General features: G+C 41.0%; 1 protein-coding gene and 1 non-coding gene across 3 annotated transcripts; both read right to left on the reverse strand.

Annotated features, from left to right (window-relative positions):
• Positions 1 to 564: 564 nt before the first annotated feature.
• TIPIN (TIMELESS interacting protein) lies at positions 565 to 8,685 on the reverse strand. 2 transcript variants are annotated; one of them, XM_068409941.1, is made up of 8 exons: positions 8,175 to 8,685; positions 7,644 to 7,802; positions 6,308 to 6,401; positions 5,387 to 5,462; positions 4,234 to 4,356; positions 3,606 to 3,669; positions 1,599 to 1,796; positions 565 to 1,234 (listed from the first exon to the last, which is right to left on the reverse strand). In XM_068409941.1, exons 2-8 carry the CDS (start codon positions 7,774 to 7,776, stop codon positions 1,059 to 1,061), a joined length of 864 nt encoding a protein of 287 aa, XP_068266042.1. In that variant the 5' UTR covers positions 7,777 to 7,802; positions 8,175 to 8,685; the 3' UTR covers positions 565 to 1,058. The 2 variants fall into 2 exon arrangements, with proteins under 2 accessions (XP_068266042.1, XP_068266041.1); XM_068409940.1 differs by having other exon boundaries at positions 565 to 1,237.
• LOC137669081 (small Cajal body-specific RNA 14) lies at positions 2,600 to 2,736 on the reverse strand. Its single transcript, XR_011049046.1, has one exon. It is a non-coding gene; the product is annotated as a small Cajal body-specific RNA 14 (non-coding RNA).
• Positions 8,686 to 15,866: the final 7,181 nt, after the last annotated feature.

The raw sequence follows: 15,866 nt of genomic DNA on the forward strand, positions 1-15,866 counted from the left end.
ATCCTTCAGAAAGTTAATTTATGGACAACATGGGAAAGTAAGTTTTTAAAAGCTAAGTATTTCCTGCAGCTGTCAGCTATCTTCCACTATAGTTCAGTGCATTTAACTCATAGCTACAAGGACATAAAAAGCAAACGCCTTCACCCTAATCTAGAACACAGAATCTTTGTTTATTAAAATCCCCCAGCCGCAAATCTGGCATAAAATAACGCCTGTTGGCATGAACTTACTTATCTGCTGTAAGTGCTGCTCTTGTCTGAGTCCAGTGTCCGTTATGAACACCAGGCTGCCCTGCGCTGCTGGAGAGGGCTGGCTCAGGGCTTCACTGTTACAGGGGTTCTTGTTCATTCCACCAAAGGGAAGAGCTGTTGTGCAAGGAGAAACCAGACTGTAAGAGGAGGATTAAACAGAGCTTCCAGACAGAGAACAGAATCAGCCCAAGGAAGGTAGCTAACTGAACTGATGTGGTCAAAGCACATTCCCCTATGGGGATGTACTTGTCTGACAGGCACAAGGAAGGGGGAAGTTTGGAGGGCCTGGGGTTGTAACAGCCTCATACAAAAATTTCAGATTTGACTTTTGAAATTTAATAAACTTCCATTTTATAAGAACAAGATACAGGTACTTGATAAGCAAGTTAAAAAAAAACCAGGACACCTGTTCAGCCATAGCACTACCTGCTATGATATACACCCTCTATTAAAAAAAAAAACAACCAACTTTAATAGAAACTTTGCCTGTCAATATCCCAGTTAATTCAGTGACAGCAGTTGTAAACAAAATTCAAAGTAGGTCAAAAAACTGATTAACATTTCCTAAAGAATGTCAGGAAGGGGTGGGGGGAAAGATGTCTCAACTGCAGAAGAAGAACTTAGTTCTGTTTTGCAGTGTATGGAGTTGCTCATCTGCAGTTTCAAGAGAATAGTTCTGTCCAATGATACAGATGTCATGGTGAAGACTCCCATGAAGCTTCTGGAGTCAGAGAGCAAAGAGCCAGCAACATTTCAATAGCATGACAGTACTGTAAAACATTGGGGTCTTCCAGTCAAGAAAGTCATTCAAAGGATGGGGAATGGTTCCTGCTTTTCACTGGCACATTCCAATTCTGTATCTCCAGCTTCAGCTTCTGTAACAGCAACCTTGGTTGCAGTAGCTTGAGTGTCTTCAATAAGGTCAGCGGAATCCTGAGCAACTGGGGTATTAAACTCCTCTTCCACGTAACAAGCGGAGAGCTCTGCTGAAAAACAAACAAGCAATTTCCTACCATGAGAAAACACTGTTGCTGTGTGTTTAACTGCAGTTTCTATCACCAGAATCCCAGCCTGCAGGAAAGCCACCTCCAGAGATGGCCAGTAAATTGAGTTTCATTTCACCAGACAAAGCTATCACAACTTGGCATACAACAACTAGGGAGAGTAGTTCTGACTTAACTTTGGAGGAGTCTAACTAGGGGAACACAGTTTAATTTGAGTTACACATTTTGCTACTTACTAGAAAAGCAGTCACTACCCTTGCCTTTAACTGACTCAGCAGCTCAGGTGTCCAAGCTGCTCAGGCTGCTGCCCTAACACGAACGCCTGGGTTACAGAGCTCATTACCGTTGCGTTGCGACTGGCTGTTACACTGCATCTTCGCTTGCCTACGTTCCAAGGCCACCTGCCTGTTCTTCTCGATTCGCTGCTGTTGCTCTTCTGTGAGAGTTGTACCAGGCACAGAACTGAGTTCTTCTGCATTTCCAGAGCCACAACGTCCATCTTCAGTGGCCGTATCCAGTCCGTTGCTCTCCCCTCCACCATCTTGTTAAAAATGAGGGGGCGGGAGGGGGAAGAGGGGCAGAAATCAACACTTCAAACCCACAAATATCTACTGCTAAATATCTGTCAAGAGAACATTTTAAAAGCATTTCATGTTCTACATTTTACAGTTGTATTGACAGCTGAAGATCATCCTGTAATTTAGTTTTAATGGGCAATTTTCTGCCTAGGTCCACATATCTGATATTCAAAGTACACAAGAAATGCTTATCAGAGATCCCAAACACACAATAGCAAATACCTGAACGCAGGAAGGCATAGCTCTGTGTACTCAGGTAGCAATCCTGAGCTGTGCTTGAAGGTTAAAAAGAGACAGTACATTCAGGCAATCCTTACTGAAGGGCCAGATAATTTTCTCCCCACCCCTATTATTACGACACCTTCCTTTGGGAAGTGGCAGGACTAGTTATGGGAATCAAACAGACGTTGAATAGTCAGTTTTGAATCCCGTGTGCTGCTGTTATGGAATAGGTACTCATTTGCCAACATTAACACATGCAAATGGAGGCAGTCCAACTTCGTCAGACAAACTTCACCCACCAACAGAGCAGCAGAGCACTGTCAAGAGTGCCTAAGGCCTGGTATGCCTGTGCCTCTGCACCACCTTAGGCCTGGGAATAGAGAAGTTAGCTGACAACAAGGTTTTGGTTTTTAATACAATAGCTGCAGTTCTCATTTCAAAACTGTAAGATACCTACTCAAGTTTTTCAAACGAAGACTGACCAGTTGTAGCAGTACACTTGCTAACACAGTTCAAGAACAGACGAGCACCTCATTTAAGTACAAATGTATGGAACCATCGCACAGAAAAATCTGATAACTCTGCAGACGCTGTCGGCAGGAACCATTTGCTTTACTGTGTGTGGCTGCTTACAGCTGCATTCCATTTCTAGCAAATGCAGCCAACAGTGAAGACAGCCACATGTCACCAACTGCCCAAAGGTCGTCCCACAGGTGAGGGAAGGTTTTACCATCAGGTAACTCATCCACCAGAACACCCTTCCCAAGCACTGGCTTGGCTGAGGTTCACATGAAGACAAACTGGACAATGGGTAGATAACTGTTTCAAGAGAGACCCACAGTGCAGTGGCATTTCTGCTAATAAAGCTTCTTTTAAACTACCAGATGAACTCAGCTCCCTCTTTTTATAGAAAACCCTGTTTATTTCTAGTCTATCTCAAAACATCTGATTAGAAAAGACTCTTGAATTACCTACTTGTTAAGTGGCTGGATTTTGATATTGGAAGAAGAAATTCTCAACAGTAGCTATACACCAGGAGGGACACACAGACGTAACAGTGCCCACAAGCATTAATAAGTACGTTCCCTATATAGGACACTACACCCTGACTGCACTCTAACAGCCTGTAGTGTAAACAGTATCACGAGTCTTTGATTTCCACATTGAGATCCAAGAGCTCTTCAGACTGCACGCTCATAAGAGTACAATCCAAACCAGTATGTTCACTTGATAATTGCAGTTGTGGAGGTTTTTTTTTTGGAAGACTATTTCTAACAATGCTGGTAATACTACCCCTTTTCCATTTCCTTTCAGTATGCCATGCACTTTTATTTCTTTTTATATATATATATATGTAGCATTTTAATCCAAGTACCAGTTCAGTTTTGTAATCCTAAGTCTCATAGAAACTTGGTTTTAAAACAGAGGATCACTCAGCAATTTCTTCTACATTAGAAAAACATATCATGATCATTAACTTTGGTCAGTAGGAGGGGAAGTTAAGGAATTTTAAGCATTGAACTACTGAACAAACAGCACAATGAGCATACCTTCATTACTTGCAAAGTCTTCATGTAAAATAGGAAGATCAAGTCTAATCCGCTTTAGGCAGGTCTGCAAAGGAGAGATTAAAATACTGATATTTCACCTGTAACAAGATCTTTTGTGCAAAACTGACATGTTTTTAACACTACTCCCAACTTCTCTTTACACTTTATTACTCTGAAAAAAAATACTCCTTCCACTACATATTTGACACACAACTGCTACTGCTGTGGATTGTTTTCCTAGTCCTTCATCTATCACCTACCCAGATGAAGCAGCATTCTTCCTAAGTTTTCTTTTGCAGGGTCAAACATTAACAAACAAAACCCCAAAAAACAACCAGTTCCAGCACTCCTAAGCAATTACTTTGGTTAAAGATGTCCTGAAAAGTTGAAGCCAATTCTCTGAAGTACTAACTCAAATACAGAACAGTTGTATCTAAACGTAAACTTAAATATTTCAAATACTGGAAAGAGCTTTTTTAAAAAAAGAGAGAAATTAATTTAAATAACATTATACTCCTTAGCAGTAAGCACAACTCAGGTCTTCTTTTGTTACATAACTGCACTCCTAAACCTACCTCTTCCACTATTCAGTACTGCATGAAAAGAAACTGACAGGGACAATACATACCTGAACTTCCTTTTTGTTTCCCAAAGACTCTACTCTGTCAATAAAATCCTCAAACTGCAATTTTGGAAACAGTCTGTGAGCCCAGTGTTCCATATGTCGTATAAGTATCTTCAGGTCCTCTGCCTAGAGCATAAAACAAGGCATTCAGCTAGTAAGAGGTGACTGTCAGTAGACTGCAGAGGGAAATGGGTCAGTAACATTTCTGAAAACAGTAAGAATCTGCAGCTTGAAAGTCTCTTGAAAAATTAAATAATATGAATGGGTGGGGAGCCTTTCCTCCCACAATCAAGTCTGTAAGTGCAATTTCAAGCCATGAGAAGAACAGTGATCTGAGTTCAGGAAGAGCATTTCCATATACTGCACATCTAACAGGCTTCTGAAAAGTTGCCCTTAAGCAACCTAGGTCTGAACCCAGACTCTAAAAAAGCCCACAGGGGCACAGCTGGCATTTATTTTGATGTTTAAAACACACAGAAAAATGTACATCTAAATATCTAGTAAAGATTTTTGCTCAGATCAGCAGTATTGCCTTGTTTCTTTGTGCCTCCACTTGTACAGAGAAAATTTATTCCATGTATGTTCTCTAAAGCAGAGGTAAACAGGCGTCCTTGCAAGTATGCTGAGTCTAATGGTATTTAAAGAAAAATAAGCTTTGTACATTTAAGACAACGAGACAGTTTGTAGAGAAAATACTGCTTTCTCTTTGCTTAGGTGGTATGTCACATTTTTCTCAAATATTAAAAACTTTGGGATAGAGGTGTCATAAAAGCCAGAAGATCTTCACTAACAGAGGAAACTGATAATGCAGTGAAATGGCAAAGGTATTCCAGACCTAGTAGGCAGTCTTATAAGCCTGTTCCAATTTCAAAAACCTCTTTCTATGGACAATACAAAGAGTGACAGACATGATATTCTAGTTTTGGAATAGAGGAAACTAGTTTTAAGATCAAAATATGGATTTTGTTAAAACGTTCATTTTTGTTTGCTATTTTTTTAAAATTTGCAACTACAGACCCATCAGGGTACATTCAAACACTGTTAGAAAGCTGGCTAACCAGAGTTTAATATCAATCCTCTCCATATCAGAAGGGCTACAATCTGTAAAATCTAGATTAACCTCCCAGGAAACAAACAAAAGTTCACCATGTCTTACCTCATGCCCCTTACCCTTGAACTTTACGTTGTCAAACATGTGCCTCAGGGCTGGAAGTCCTCTTTCTGAAATTAACCTGTTAATAGGAAAGGGGCGAATTTATTTGAAACTCATACTTTCTTTTTCTAATTAAAAAAAAAAAAAGTCTTTTAATTCTGTACATCTTTCAAATTGAGCTCTGTAGCTTTAGGCTGTTTAAAGGAATGTGAAGGGTTTTTGCTTGTGTGGGGTTTTTTGTTTGGTGGGGTTTTTTTTTTAAATTCACTATACATATATTCCTAGTCCAAGGAGCTTTTTGATTTTGATTACATGCACAGAAAATTGGTCAATTCTAGTATCTGTATTGGCCAAGGAAAACCAGTTAGATGCGTGACGAGAGCATCCACCAGTGGTATCACTGACTAACTTCATCAGTATATTTAAAACAGAAGCTGAAAGCTCAGATTCTTTCCATTCCTTATAAAGAACTTACACCAGTTTTAGTGATAACAGCAAAAACAATATTAAAATCCTTTATCTTTATACAGAGTGTAAGTGTACATTAAGTAGTACCTTACAGTGACCATTATATGGGTTTTATTTTGAAGCACACTTTATTTAAAGAAATCTACAATACTATGTTTGAAGCAAAATAAAGAAGATCCAGCTGGAAGAGGCCTATGTATGAATAATAAACATCTCTTAAATTATTAGTCACGTACTAAGTCCCAAACAGACTTCAAGAAATTTAGACTAGTAATAGCCTTATGCAGGTAGGCCAGGAATAAAAAGGTTGACATACAGCACACAAGGTGCTTTTATCTCCAGAACTCTTGGTCTTTGACTTGGCTATGACCAAGCAGGGATCACAGTAACCTTGATCATTCCCCCACAGCCACATACCAAATTCATCACAGAAAGAAATAGTCTGTAAAAAATTACCTCTGGGCATCTAGTTTAGGCATTGGTCTTTTAACTGCTTTCCGTGGAGCTACAGCAGAATCCTTTGGTTGTGACTGCTGGTTTCCATCTGGTTCTAATAAAGAAAATACCATACTTTAATTACATAATCCAAATGCCATCAGCTAGAATTATACCATGTAAATTTTAAGTTTCTACCCTATCGAAAAGGCAGCATCACAAGCATTCCATTGCAGGTGTAGTACTCCAAACCTTGCTTCTCCCCCAAGACAGACTGGAAATAAATCCACCTCTTCAAAATATACCGAGGAATCGACTTTTCTAGCAAAGTAGGTTCATTGAAAGGGAAAGTCCTTATTTTAGAACTTTTATATTGTATTTCTGATGAGAAATGTATTGAGAGTAGATGCTGCTTCAAGAAGTTAAGAAACTCAAATTATCAATAAACATGATTTGATAGGTGTGTCCCAAAATTTCCACTGATCGATAGATCTGAAAGACAGACCTAAACCACCAGCATCACCTTCAAAAAACAGGAAGAGGTGACATGTGACCACAATCAATGTGTATTTTAAGAACTGAAGTCCATATACTTTTTGATTAAGGCCAGTATGTATTATTGACTGCAACAGACAAGGCACCACTGCCCATATCATCTCAGAGCCAGCAATTAGTTAACATACCGATTTCTTGGTTTACTTTTTGTTACTTTGAACATCAGGAATTCAGAAGTTGTCCTTTTCATGTATCAAGGAATGAAATCTATCCAAAATGCTATCTTCTAGTGAACAGACAGAGCAGGGATCAAGGAAAACGTACGTTTAACATTATAGGCAAATATGAGTAGAGGTAAACAATAGTTAAAATAAAATCTTTATAATTTCTATTAGCTTGTTCAGTACAGAGTAATATCTTTTCAAATACAAAGAATTAAGCTTTACTGTCCTGAAGTGTCTTGGATTTTTCCTAGGTCATATGCTCTACAAAATCTACCAACAACTCCCTGGAATACTACATTCAACGCTCTTACCTCTTCTGAAATCCACGGCATAAAGGGTAACTACAGATCACCACTGTATAATTATCTGTACTAACATTTTTGTCAGAAGAACCTGAATTTTATAAAGGTTAATTTGTATGCATATTTTCATGGAATCTACAAAAATAAACTTTTCCCACAAGCTCAGAAGCATAGAAGCTGTAACAATTTAAATTTATGACTTGCTTTCTTATCTACACAGGACTGTTTTTAAGCAGTAAACTCAAGGTAGTGAAGTACACGACCAATAATATTGATTTCACAGCATTTCATTGTCTATACTACAAAATGGGGTCTTTAGGGGTCACAGGTGTTCACCTCCATTAGCTTGAGCCCATTCAACATCATCTCTTCCTGGAGAGGCAGGAGGTGGAAGAGGTGGGAACGTTTCATCTTCTGTGTTCTCATAATCAGGAAGATCAAACAAGTTGTTCTCTAAAGGATCTATCATTGCCACAGATAAACTCTTCTTCCCTCCTGCAGGAAATACCAAATGCATTTAAGGAGAAGCAACAAGAAGAAAAGGCTGCCATAGAAGCACCTGAACATCAGTTATATACATCTACAGCTTTTCCAGAAAAAGATTCGCCAACAAGAAAAAATAGCATCATACAAATTCAGGAGCAGATACCATACAGATGACACAATCCATTCTCACTAGGCCGAGTAAAAGAAGGGTTTGTCATGTTTCAACTCATCAAAGTTACCTGGGAGTGGGTGGTACGGGTCATAGGAATAAAACAAAAGAAACATTTCTAACCAAAGCACTTTTTCCACGTTTTCCACTCACATCCTTGACTACCAAAGACTACAGTGGGTGGGGTGATAATCCTCTGAGTTACAGCTTACCCACTTGGAAACGCAGTCTGGAGGAGGACTCCCCTTTCCCGGCTCCTTGAGCAAAACTAACTCCAGAGACTTCAGCGCAACAGCACAGCCGGGTTTAGGATGACCCGGTCTCACCACGGCTTCAGGAACAGCTCTTTTTTAAGGGAAAAGTTGTCTCTCAGACGGTTTTAGCAGAGGCCACCCCCAAGCAGCTCCGTCTACACTGACCTCCGGAGGTGAGCTCCCTGCCTCCGGGCTGCCGGCGGCTGAGGGAGCGGAGAGAAGGCAGCGAAGGGCTCACCGGGAGCTGCAGGGCCAGACCTCCAGAGCCACAACCCGCCGGGCGCCACGGAGGCCCCGCTCCCCTCACACCGCCAGAGCGGCCCCGGGGCGGGCAGGCGGGCGGGCAGGCAGGCAGGCACTGCAGGGGGGGCTCTCCCCCTCCCTCAGGCGGGATGCGGAGATCTCAGGGGAGCCAGGCCCGCGCCGCCGCCCGCGCACCCCTCAGCCCGCGCGCACCGCGCCGCCTCCCCTTCCCTTCCCTTCCCGCCCCGGCCCGGCCCGCGGCGGCGGGCGGGCCGCGCGCCAGCGAAGCGCCGCGAGAACCGCGGGTCTCGCGAGCTCCCGGGCAGGTCGGCTGAGGGGAGAGGCCAGCCGGCGGCGGCTGCGCACCAAGGCGCATGCGCAGCAGGGCAGCGGCGGCGCTTTTGGCGCCAAAACCGACGGGGCGGGGCGGGGCTGCGCTGCTGAGGCGCTGCCAGGGGTGGGGCGGCCGCTGCCTCCGCCGCGCTCCGGTGAGCTCCGGGGTCACCTCCTTAGGCAGAGGCTGCTGGGGAGGAGAGTTTTACTGGAAGCATCTAAGGCTGCTAGGCCCCACGGTGAATCAGCCCCAGAAATGGGATTTAAAATAGTGTATATTGAGCACTTGCTTTCCTGTGAGGAAAGGGCTTCCAGGACAGGTGGCAGTCCCAAGCTTTTCTCCATACCGATGCCAGCTACAGCCTTCTGGTAATTTAAAACTAAACAGTTTGCAATTGTCCAGGCTGTAATAAATACACCAAGTGCTCTGAGATTTGGCAGCTGTGCGCATAAAATGCCATTTAAGGACTTGGACTGCAGAAACAACAGGAGAGAAACCCCACGCCGCAGTCTCCAGTGCTGTTGCATCTGAAATGGTTTTGTATTTTTACAGGTCAGTCCATAGAAGTGTTTCTGACTTAAATTACAGGCTCTTCACTTAAGCAAAATGAGAGAAATTCATGTCAAACATTAATTGATTTTCCATTATTTCTCTATAAATTCAAATTTGACATATAATGTTTCTGGTAATTTAATGTATTCCTTCTAATATGACAAAATCAATTGCAGTTACTTTCCAGTTAAAAAAAAAAAGTATTATCCTTTAGTCAGAATAATTTTAAGTTAATGTTTAAAATGTGTATTCCCAAATGCAGCAGCATCTTTTATAGTCAAGAATACATAAAATATAGGGAGAACACAGTAATGGATTTGTTCGCATTTAATCTATTTATCTTAACTTTTTAGATACGGCAAATTTCTTCAATTGACTGAGGTACATGCAGTATGAAAATAAACATGAAGATATACTAATAATTGTAGATCAAGTGCTGCTAGTTTTCAGCTCAAAACACTGTGAAGATTTGTGTCATATAAAATTACTGAAAAATGTCTATATGATGAGCTCTGCATTTAAAATAATAGTCACTCTTACAACATCTTTACAAGCAAATGAATTAGGTTTTAGGTGTAGCCTGAATATCTGATTCATAACTATTAGTGTGATACATCATTTCACTTAAATGTTTTCCTTAATATTTAATGCTCTTTTTTTTGGACTGTGAAGTAATTGCATTTTAAGTACTTGGCTAATGTCAACTGAACTTACTAGAGAGCTCAAGCTTTCAAAAATCCCTTAAGTCCCTGTATATTTTCTGGAAAATCAACTAAGTAGAAAAGAAAAAATGTAGTTGGGTTCTCTGAGAGCAAAGGCAGGGAGAAGGTAGTATTAATTTACATGAATTTACATATACCCAGGTCAACCGGTCTGCATAAGCAGAGCTCTGTCCTGGGCTAAGTGTTTTGTCTTTGCCAGAACAGGTAGATAACAGATATGAAAAAAGGTGCTGGGAAGGTATAAAAAACACTATACAAAGATTGAAGCAGAAGATCACTTACAATCTCTGCAGAGCACACTGTTATAAAACCTACCATACTTATGCAACTTTGATTAATCAATATTTTTGAGGAGTGTTTAATTAGAGACTGGACTTGATGACCTAGGTGCTTCCTTCTAGTCCTATGTCCCTAATTAAATGAAAACCATATCCTGGCAGGCATTGATTATTGTTTTTTTCCTCAGGAAATGAATAACCAGCCACATGCTGATAAAATAATAGGTCGGGGAAAAACCCCCATAGCTTGCCTCTATTCTAGAAAACACTTCTGGTTTCTAGTTTAGGTGCAACGGAGATATTTCTTGTTTGTTTCTGTATTGACTAGTGTCATTTCATTAGAAAAACTGCAGAAAATTAGCACCTTATTTTATATTTCTGTTTCATTCCCTGTTTTATGTTACACGTAATATACAGCAAAGAAAATCTGGAAAATGATAATTGGTTACTTCTGCGTTTGAAGGGTTTTACTCCTATGGGAGTAATACTTGTTCTGCAAAAACCCTCTAAGTATTACGTTGGCAAAGCTGTTCATGCAATAAGCCCTAGGCAAAACTGGTACCATTGTAGCTGTGCTGCTGGGAGATCACATCTTTGGATTGAGCAAACTTCAGCTATTTGTGATTTATACCTTGATAATCTAATCTAATATAAATTTTATATTATACAGTCATCTTAGATATTAATTTCTAAGCTTTTAGTATATTACTAAACATTTAAGATTGTCTTCTGATCCACAGTGTTCTTTTCAATCCCTACTTCTTGAGGAAAACAAGATGTGCAAGACAGGTTGTGGTCTCTGGCTGTTTGAAAGTTTGTCTGTCAGCCCCCTTCTAATAATTTTTGATCCTCTTGGCCAATTTCAATCAAATTCGAATCAGGCTTCTTAAATTCCATTGCTTATGGGACTAATTATTTCCTTAAATTGCTTTGTTAACCACTAAATAAATTAAGAAGTATTAAATCTTGCAAATAAGAGTTTGCGTGCGTATGTTTTGGCAGTAAAATATATAGCTTTATGTGGCAATTAAATTTTAAAAGTTGGGTGTAATTTAGTGATGCAATTAATCTAGATAGTAATCATGTTTTCCTTTTGATGCAAGAAACTAGACAAAATTAATTTTCCATGAGGGAAAAAAGTGGTAATGAAGACAAGCTTCTTTGTTCCATATCTATTTACAGAGACATATTTTAGTTCTATTTTTCCAAGCAGTGGTGGAATCAATAAATCAGAAAGTCTCCCTGCTCAGAAGTCTTTCATAGAAATTACACTACCTACTATTTTTTCTTCATCTTCTCCTCTGTGATCCACCTTCAGAAAGACCTGTTTGTAAAGCAAAACGTAGTTCCTTCCACGGAGAATATTCAGATTCCCAAAACATTTGTTTCGGCTGGGGAAATATGCTTAATTTTCAGTTGCAAATACACCGAAATTAAACCTATTTGTTTTGCAGAAGTTCAAACAAACCTACAACAATCTTGAAACATTTTAAATGAGCTATATAATCGTATAAAAGAAAACTGGCCATTCAGTATGCCTATATAGATCAATGTGACAACCATTATAAAAAATCAACATCAACAAAAAAACCCAAAAAAAAGGTGTCTTAGGAGGCTTTGAGCAAAGCCCAGAGGCCGCCCAGCCCTTGGGTCTCTCCAAGGTTCCAGGGGTACGATAGTGCCTGAGGAAGTCAGCGGTGGCAGCAGCAGTGACACAGAAATGATTCCTGCAGTGGCATCACTGCATACGCCCGTGACTTTATTTCTATATTCATTCACAACAAATACCTTTGTTTTAATGCTATAGGTCAAAGGGACTTTAAAACAGATGAGTGAGTTCAGTAATTTTTCAGATTCCATGTTTGCAGTGCAAGCATGAAGTGCTCCAGAGGAGGGAGCGCTCTCTTAATAGCTGGAATTGGATGGAGGGAGCGTGTCTTTGAATGGCAGAGCTGTTAATAATTATTTAATCTTTTCTACTTTAGAAATAGGTGAGATGTTAGGAACGGTATAGCATTTTTGCATAATATATAGGGAAGTTTGTTCATTATTTCATTTTCTATAAAAGCATTAATGACTACTTTGATTAAAAATATTATTTTACTTTTGCAAACCACGTAAAACATGGAATTCAGAGTGGTTCTTCATACAAAGTATTCACAATATAAGATTTGTTATGGAATTTACTCTGCACTTCTACTGTCAGCTGAGCCAGTCAATGTGATCCACACTTCTTTATTGCTGTGTTTCAAAGTTCTGCATACTGATTCCTCCGTTTTCAGTAGATATGTCCAGTCGTTCATCTGTTTGTGTAGGCTTTTTTCTGGTGGAGAAAAATAAACAATATTGCAAGGAGAAAAATAATTCAAACTTTATATGAAAATTCCCAATTCACAACTAAGATTCTTCTTTGTTCAGTCCAAATATTTAAAAGAAAAGACAAACTTCCTTGCAATAATCTGTTCAGAGAAAAAGAGGCCATACTTTGCAACATAGTAGAATAACCACAGTTGCGTAACTCATGGGCAATTACGGCCTAGTGCAACTGCAATTATACGAGGCATACGTAGTAATTGTGCATTCAATACCTGTCCAATATTTACGTGTTCCCTGCAAAGGAGTTCAGTGTTTCAGACAAAGGAGTCCTGGCATTTCTCCACACACAGTTGTGTAAAGAGAAAAACAACCTCAGCTGCAACAAAATGTCTTCTTTGGAAAAAAAAAAGTCTGATTTCAGCTTAGAAAGACTTGATACTTCATGAGTTACTGTAAATGTTAGTCATTCAATTTTGCTATAGTATCTTAATCCTGTGGCAAAAAAAAAGGAAAGGAAAATAACATATAATTAAAAATTCTCAAATAATGATATGAATCCTGATTTCTTATATTTTAATTTGTGGCTGAATCATCTCGTTGGAGTATTAAAACCTGCCCACAGTTGTAAAGCGTTTGTTAAGTGATGCATTCATATGTCTGCATTGTATATGAAAACAACCATATTGCTTCAAAAGTTAGGGAATCTCAGCATGAGTGATAAAGAGCATGTGACTGAGAACTGCTTCAGGAGATGGAGGTCCCTGCCTTTGCGCTGAAACCACACGCGTCGTGTTCGTTACGGGCGCTGAATGCAGCAGGAGCTCGTGAACGGTTCCCTCTCCTCGCCTAGGGACACACGCACAGCTCCGGAGCTGCCGCTGGAGCAGCTGCCGAGCAAGGAAGAAAGGCATTTCTAGCCATTGATCTTTTTCTGCTCTCAGGCAAAAGACATAAAGCACAGAAATATCATACCGGTTATAGTGGTCAGCGCTGGAACTGCCAAAGAAACTGATTTTTCACTCTTCTACCCAGTACTAAGCCATTAACCACCACCTTAGCACCAGGGCATTCCGTACTGCTTCAGTTCTTGGCTCGTGTCTGTCTGTGAGAGATTTCACGTACCACTTAAACAAATGTACGAGTAACTGTGGAGCCTTTTCTTCTAGATGCGGCACATTTGTTGACAGAGCACTGCACAGTACAAAAACGTACAGCAGCAGTGGGGAGAAATTCTCAGCTGTGTCAGAAAGCAGAAGAAATCTGCAAGCCCTTCTTCATGTATAACCTCTCAGGGTACAGGCCTTGCAAGAATTGTCATCTTCGGCTGGATTTAGACCATGAGAAATTAATCTTCCAAAGAAGCACAAACTTCACCAAACGTGTGTACGGCTGTAGTGGAGGCAGGGTTGTAATGTCACTCCGCCCACAAAAGTCAAATACATGCAAGTCCTTTTGTCTCTGGAATCTTATATGATTAGCATATGAATGTCATAGTTTTAAGCATTGCATGTGTGTAATATCCAGATTGGCTCTGTTGATCCAAACAGGGCCACTGGTAGTACAGGAATATTCCATTTCCCTCCCAAGATCTACAACTAAATAACAGGAATCGTTACATTTAAATCCTCCCTCTTGGAAAGAGAACTAGTAGGGAGGAACAGCTGCTCCTGAGAGAAGAAAAAGGATAATATGTTACTGTTAAAGCCATTTTGCCTACCCCAGAAGAGCCTGCTGTTGGGCTGGAGCAAGGACATTGGGTTGTACTTAGTGAAGGGTGACACACACCGCTGGCCTGTGAGCCAGGCCCGGGTTGTGACAGGCTGTAAGTGACTCTGGCTAATGGACCAGCGCTGTGTCAGCCACCCCGGGCACACCCGCCCAGGACACACCTGCCCTGGTCCGGCTGAGCTGCCGCAGGCCATCGCCACCCCACCATCCCGCCTGTTTGCCACCGCTTCTCCTGTGGGCTCCCTCTGCCCCCACTCCTAATGGTGTGGTTCAGATGACCTCTAGTATTATGTGGCAGACTTATCTTCTATAAAATCAGTACCTTATAGATGTGTGGAAGCAAGTTGATATTCAGGCAGTGTTCATCTTAAATCTCAATGTGGAAGTTTTTTTCAGCAGTAAAGAGGCTTTTGTCCTCTGAAATTTTAACTTCTGATTTCTGTTGGTGGTTTTCTCCCCAGAATTACCCATATAAAAGAGGCACGGTTCTTACCATGGCGTGGGGTCACAGCCCTGCTGCCTAATAGTTCAGGACTTCTATGTCTAACCTTAACACTGTTAAAGAAGCAGTGGGTTCATAAAGTACAATCCCCATATACAACATTGATTATTTTATAAATCATACTTTCTCAGCCATGCAGTCATCCTTTTGTATTCCAAAACGTGATAGAGAGCTTCTGGAAAATAAGATTTTCTTGGTTATATTTTTAGGTTCACTAAAATAATATAATTACAAAAACTTAGAGAGCCCCAAAATCATAGTGATGTAAGTCAGGACTTCACAGAAACGTACACACATAAACCCATCATCACATTAATGTGTGAAATGTGACCAAATCTGGCCATTCCTAGCAGCTACAGCAGTGCTTTAACAAAAGCAGCGTGGGCATTGCATTTTCATACTCGTTGTCCTATTTATAATTCACAGTTTTGGAGCTGTAATCCTTGGTTTCCATTTTTAATTCCGGCATTTACTTTGGGAAAAATTTAGCAGCCGTTAGTACCCCAGCTGAGGCTTACGTTTTAATTATAAACACAGTAGTTTCCACTTCGGGGTACATTGATGATTGCATACGAGGGAGAGAAATAAACTGCTCCGTAAACATCGTTTTAACAACGGGGTTTTCTCTGCGGAGAAAACGATGCCGCTTGTTGGAGGCAGCTCTTTAATTAATCGCTAGGAGAATTCTCAAAAAAAAAACCAATCAAAAAACCTAACCAAAAAACTTTACGATAAAGTCATAGAGCATATGGAGCGGCGGGCGGTGGCGGCGCCGGTACCCGCCGGGGAGCGACTCCCCCGCGCCGCCCCCGCCCCGCGCCGTGCGAGCCCCGCAGGTGCGGGCAAGGCGCAGTGAGGGCAAGGCTTCAGCGGGGCTTCTCTCCCCGCTCTGCGCATGCGCCCGCCCACCGCGCTTGCGCACTGGGCGGGCCGGGGCGGTGCGCGCAGGCGCAGTCGCACAGAAGGGCACATTTT

Source organism: Nyctibius grandis, chromosome 11, assembly GCF_013368605.1.
Source record: "Nyctibius grandis isolate bNycGra1 chromosome 11, bNycGra1.pri, whole genome shotgun sequence".
Taxonomy (NCBI): Eukaryota; Metazoa; Chordata; class Aves; order Nyctibiiformes; family Nyctibiidae; genus Nyctibius; species Nyctibius grandis.

What these genes read in the sequence shown, in the direction of transcription:
- TIPIN (XM_068409940.1), bottom strand. Translation starts at nt 7,776, where the DNA reads ATGATAGATCCTTTAGAGAACAACTTGTTTGATCTTCCTGATTATGAG. An exon ending in GAAACAAAAAGGAAGTTCAG is followed by an intron (nt 3,670 to 4,233) that starts GTATGTATTGTC and finishes TCTCCTTTGCAG; the next exon opens with ACCTGCCTAAAGCGGATTAG. An exon ending in AGACTTTGCAAGTAATGAAG is followed by an intron (nt 1,797 to 3,605) that starts GTATGCTCATTG and finishes ATTTTTAACAAG; the next exon opens with ATGGTGGAGGGGAGAGCAAC.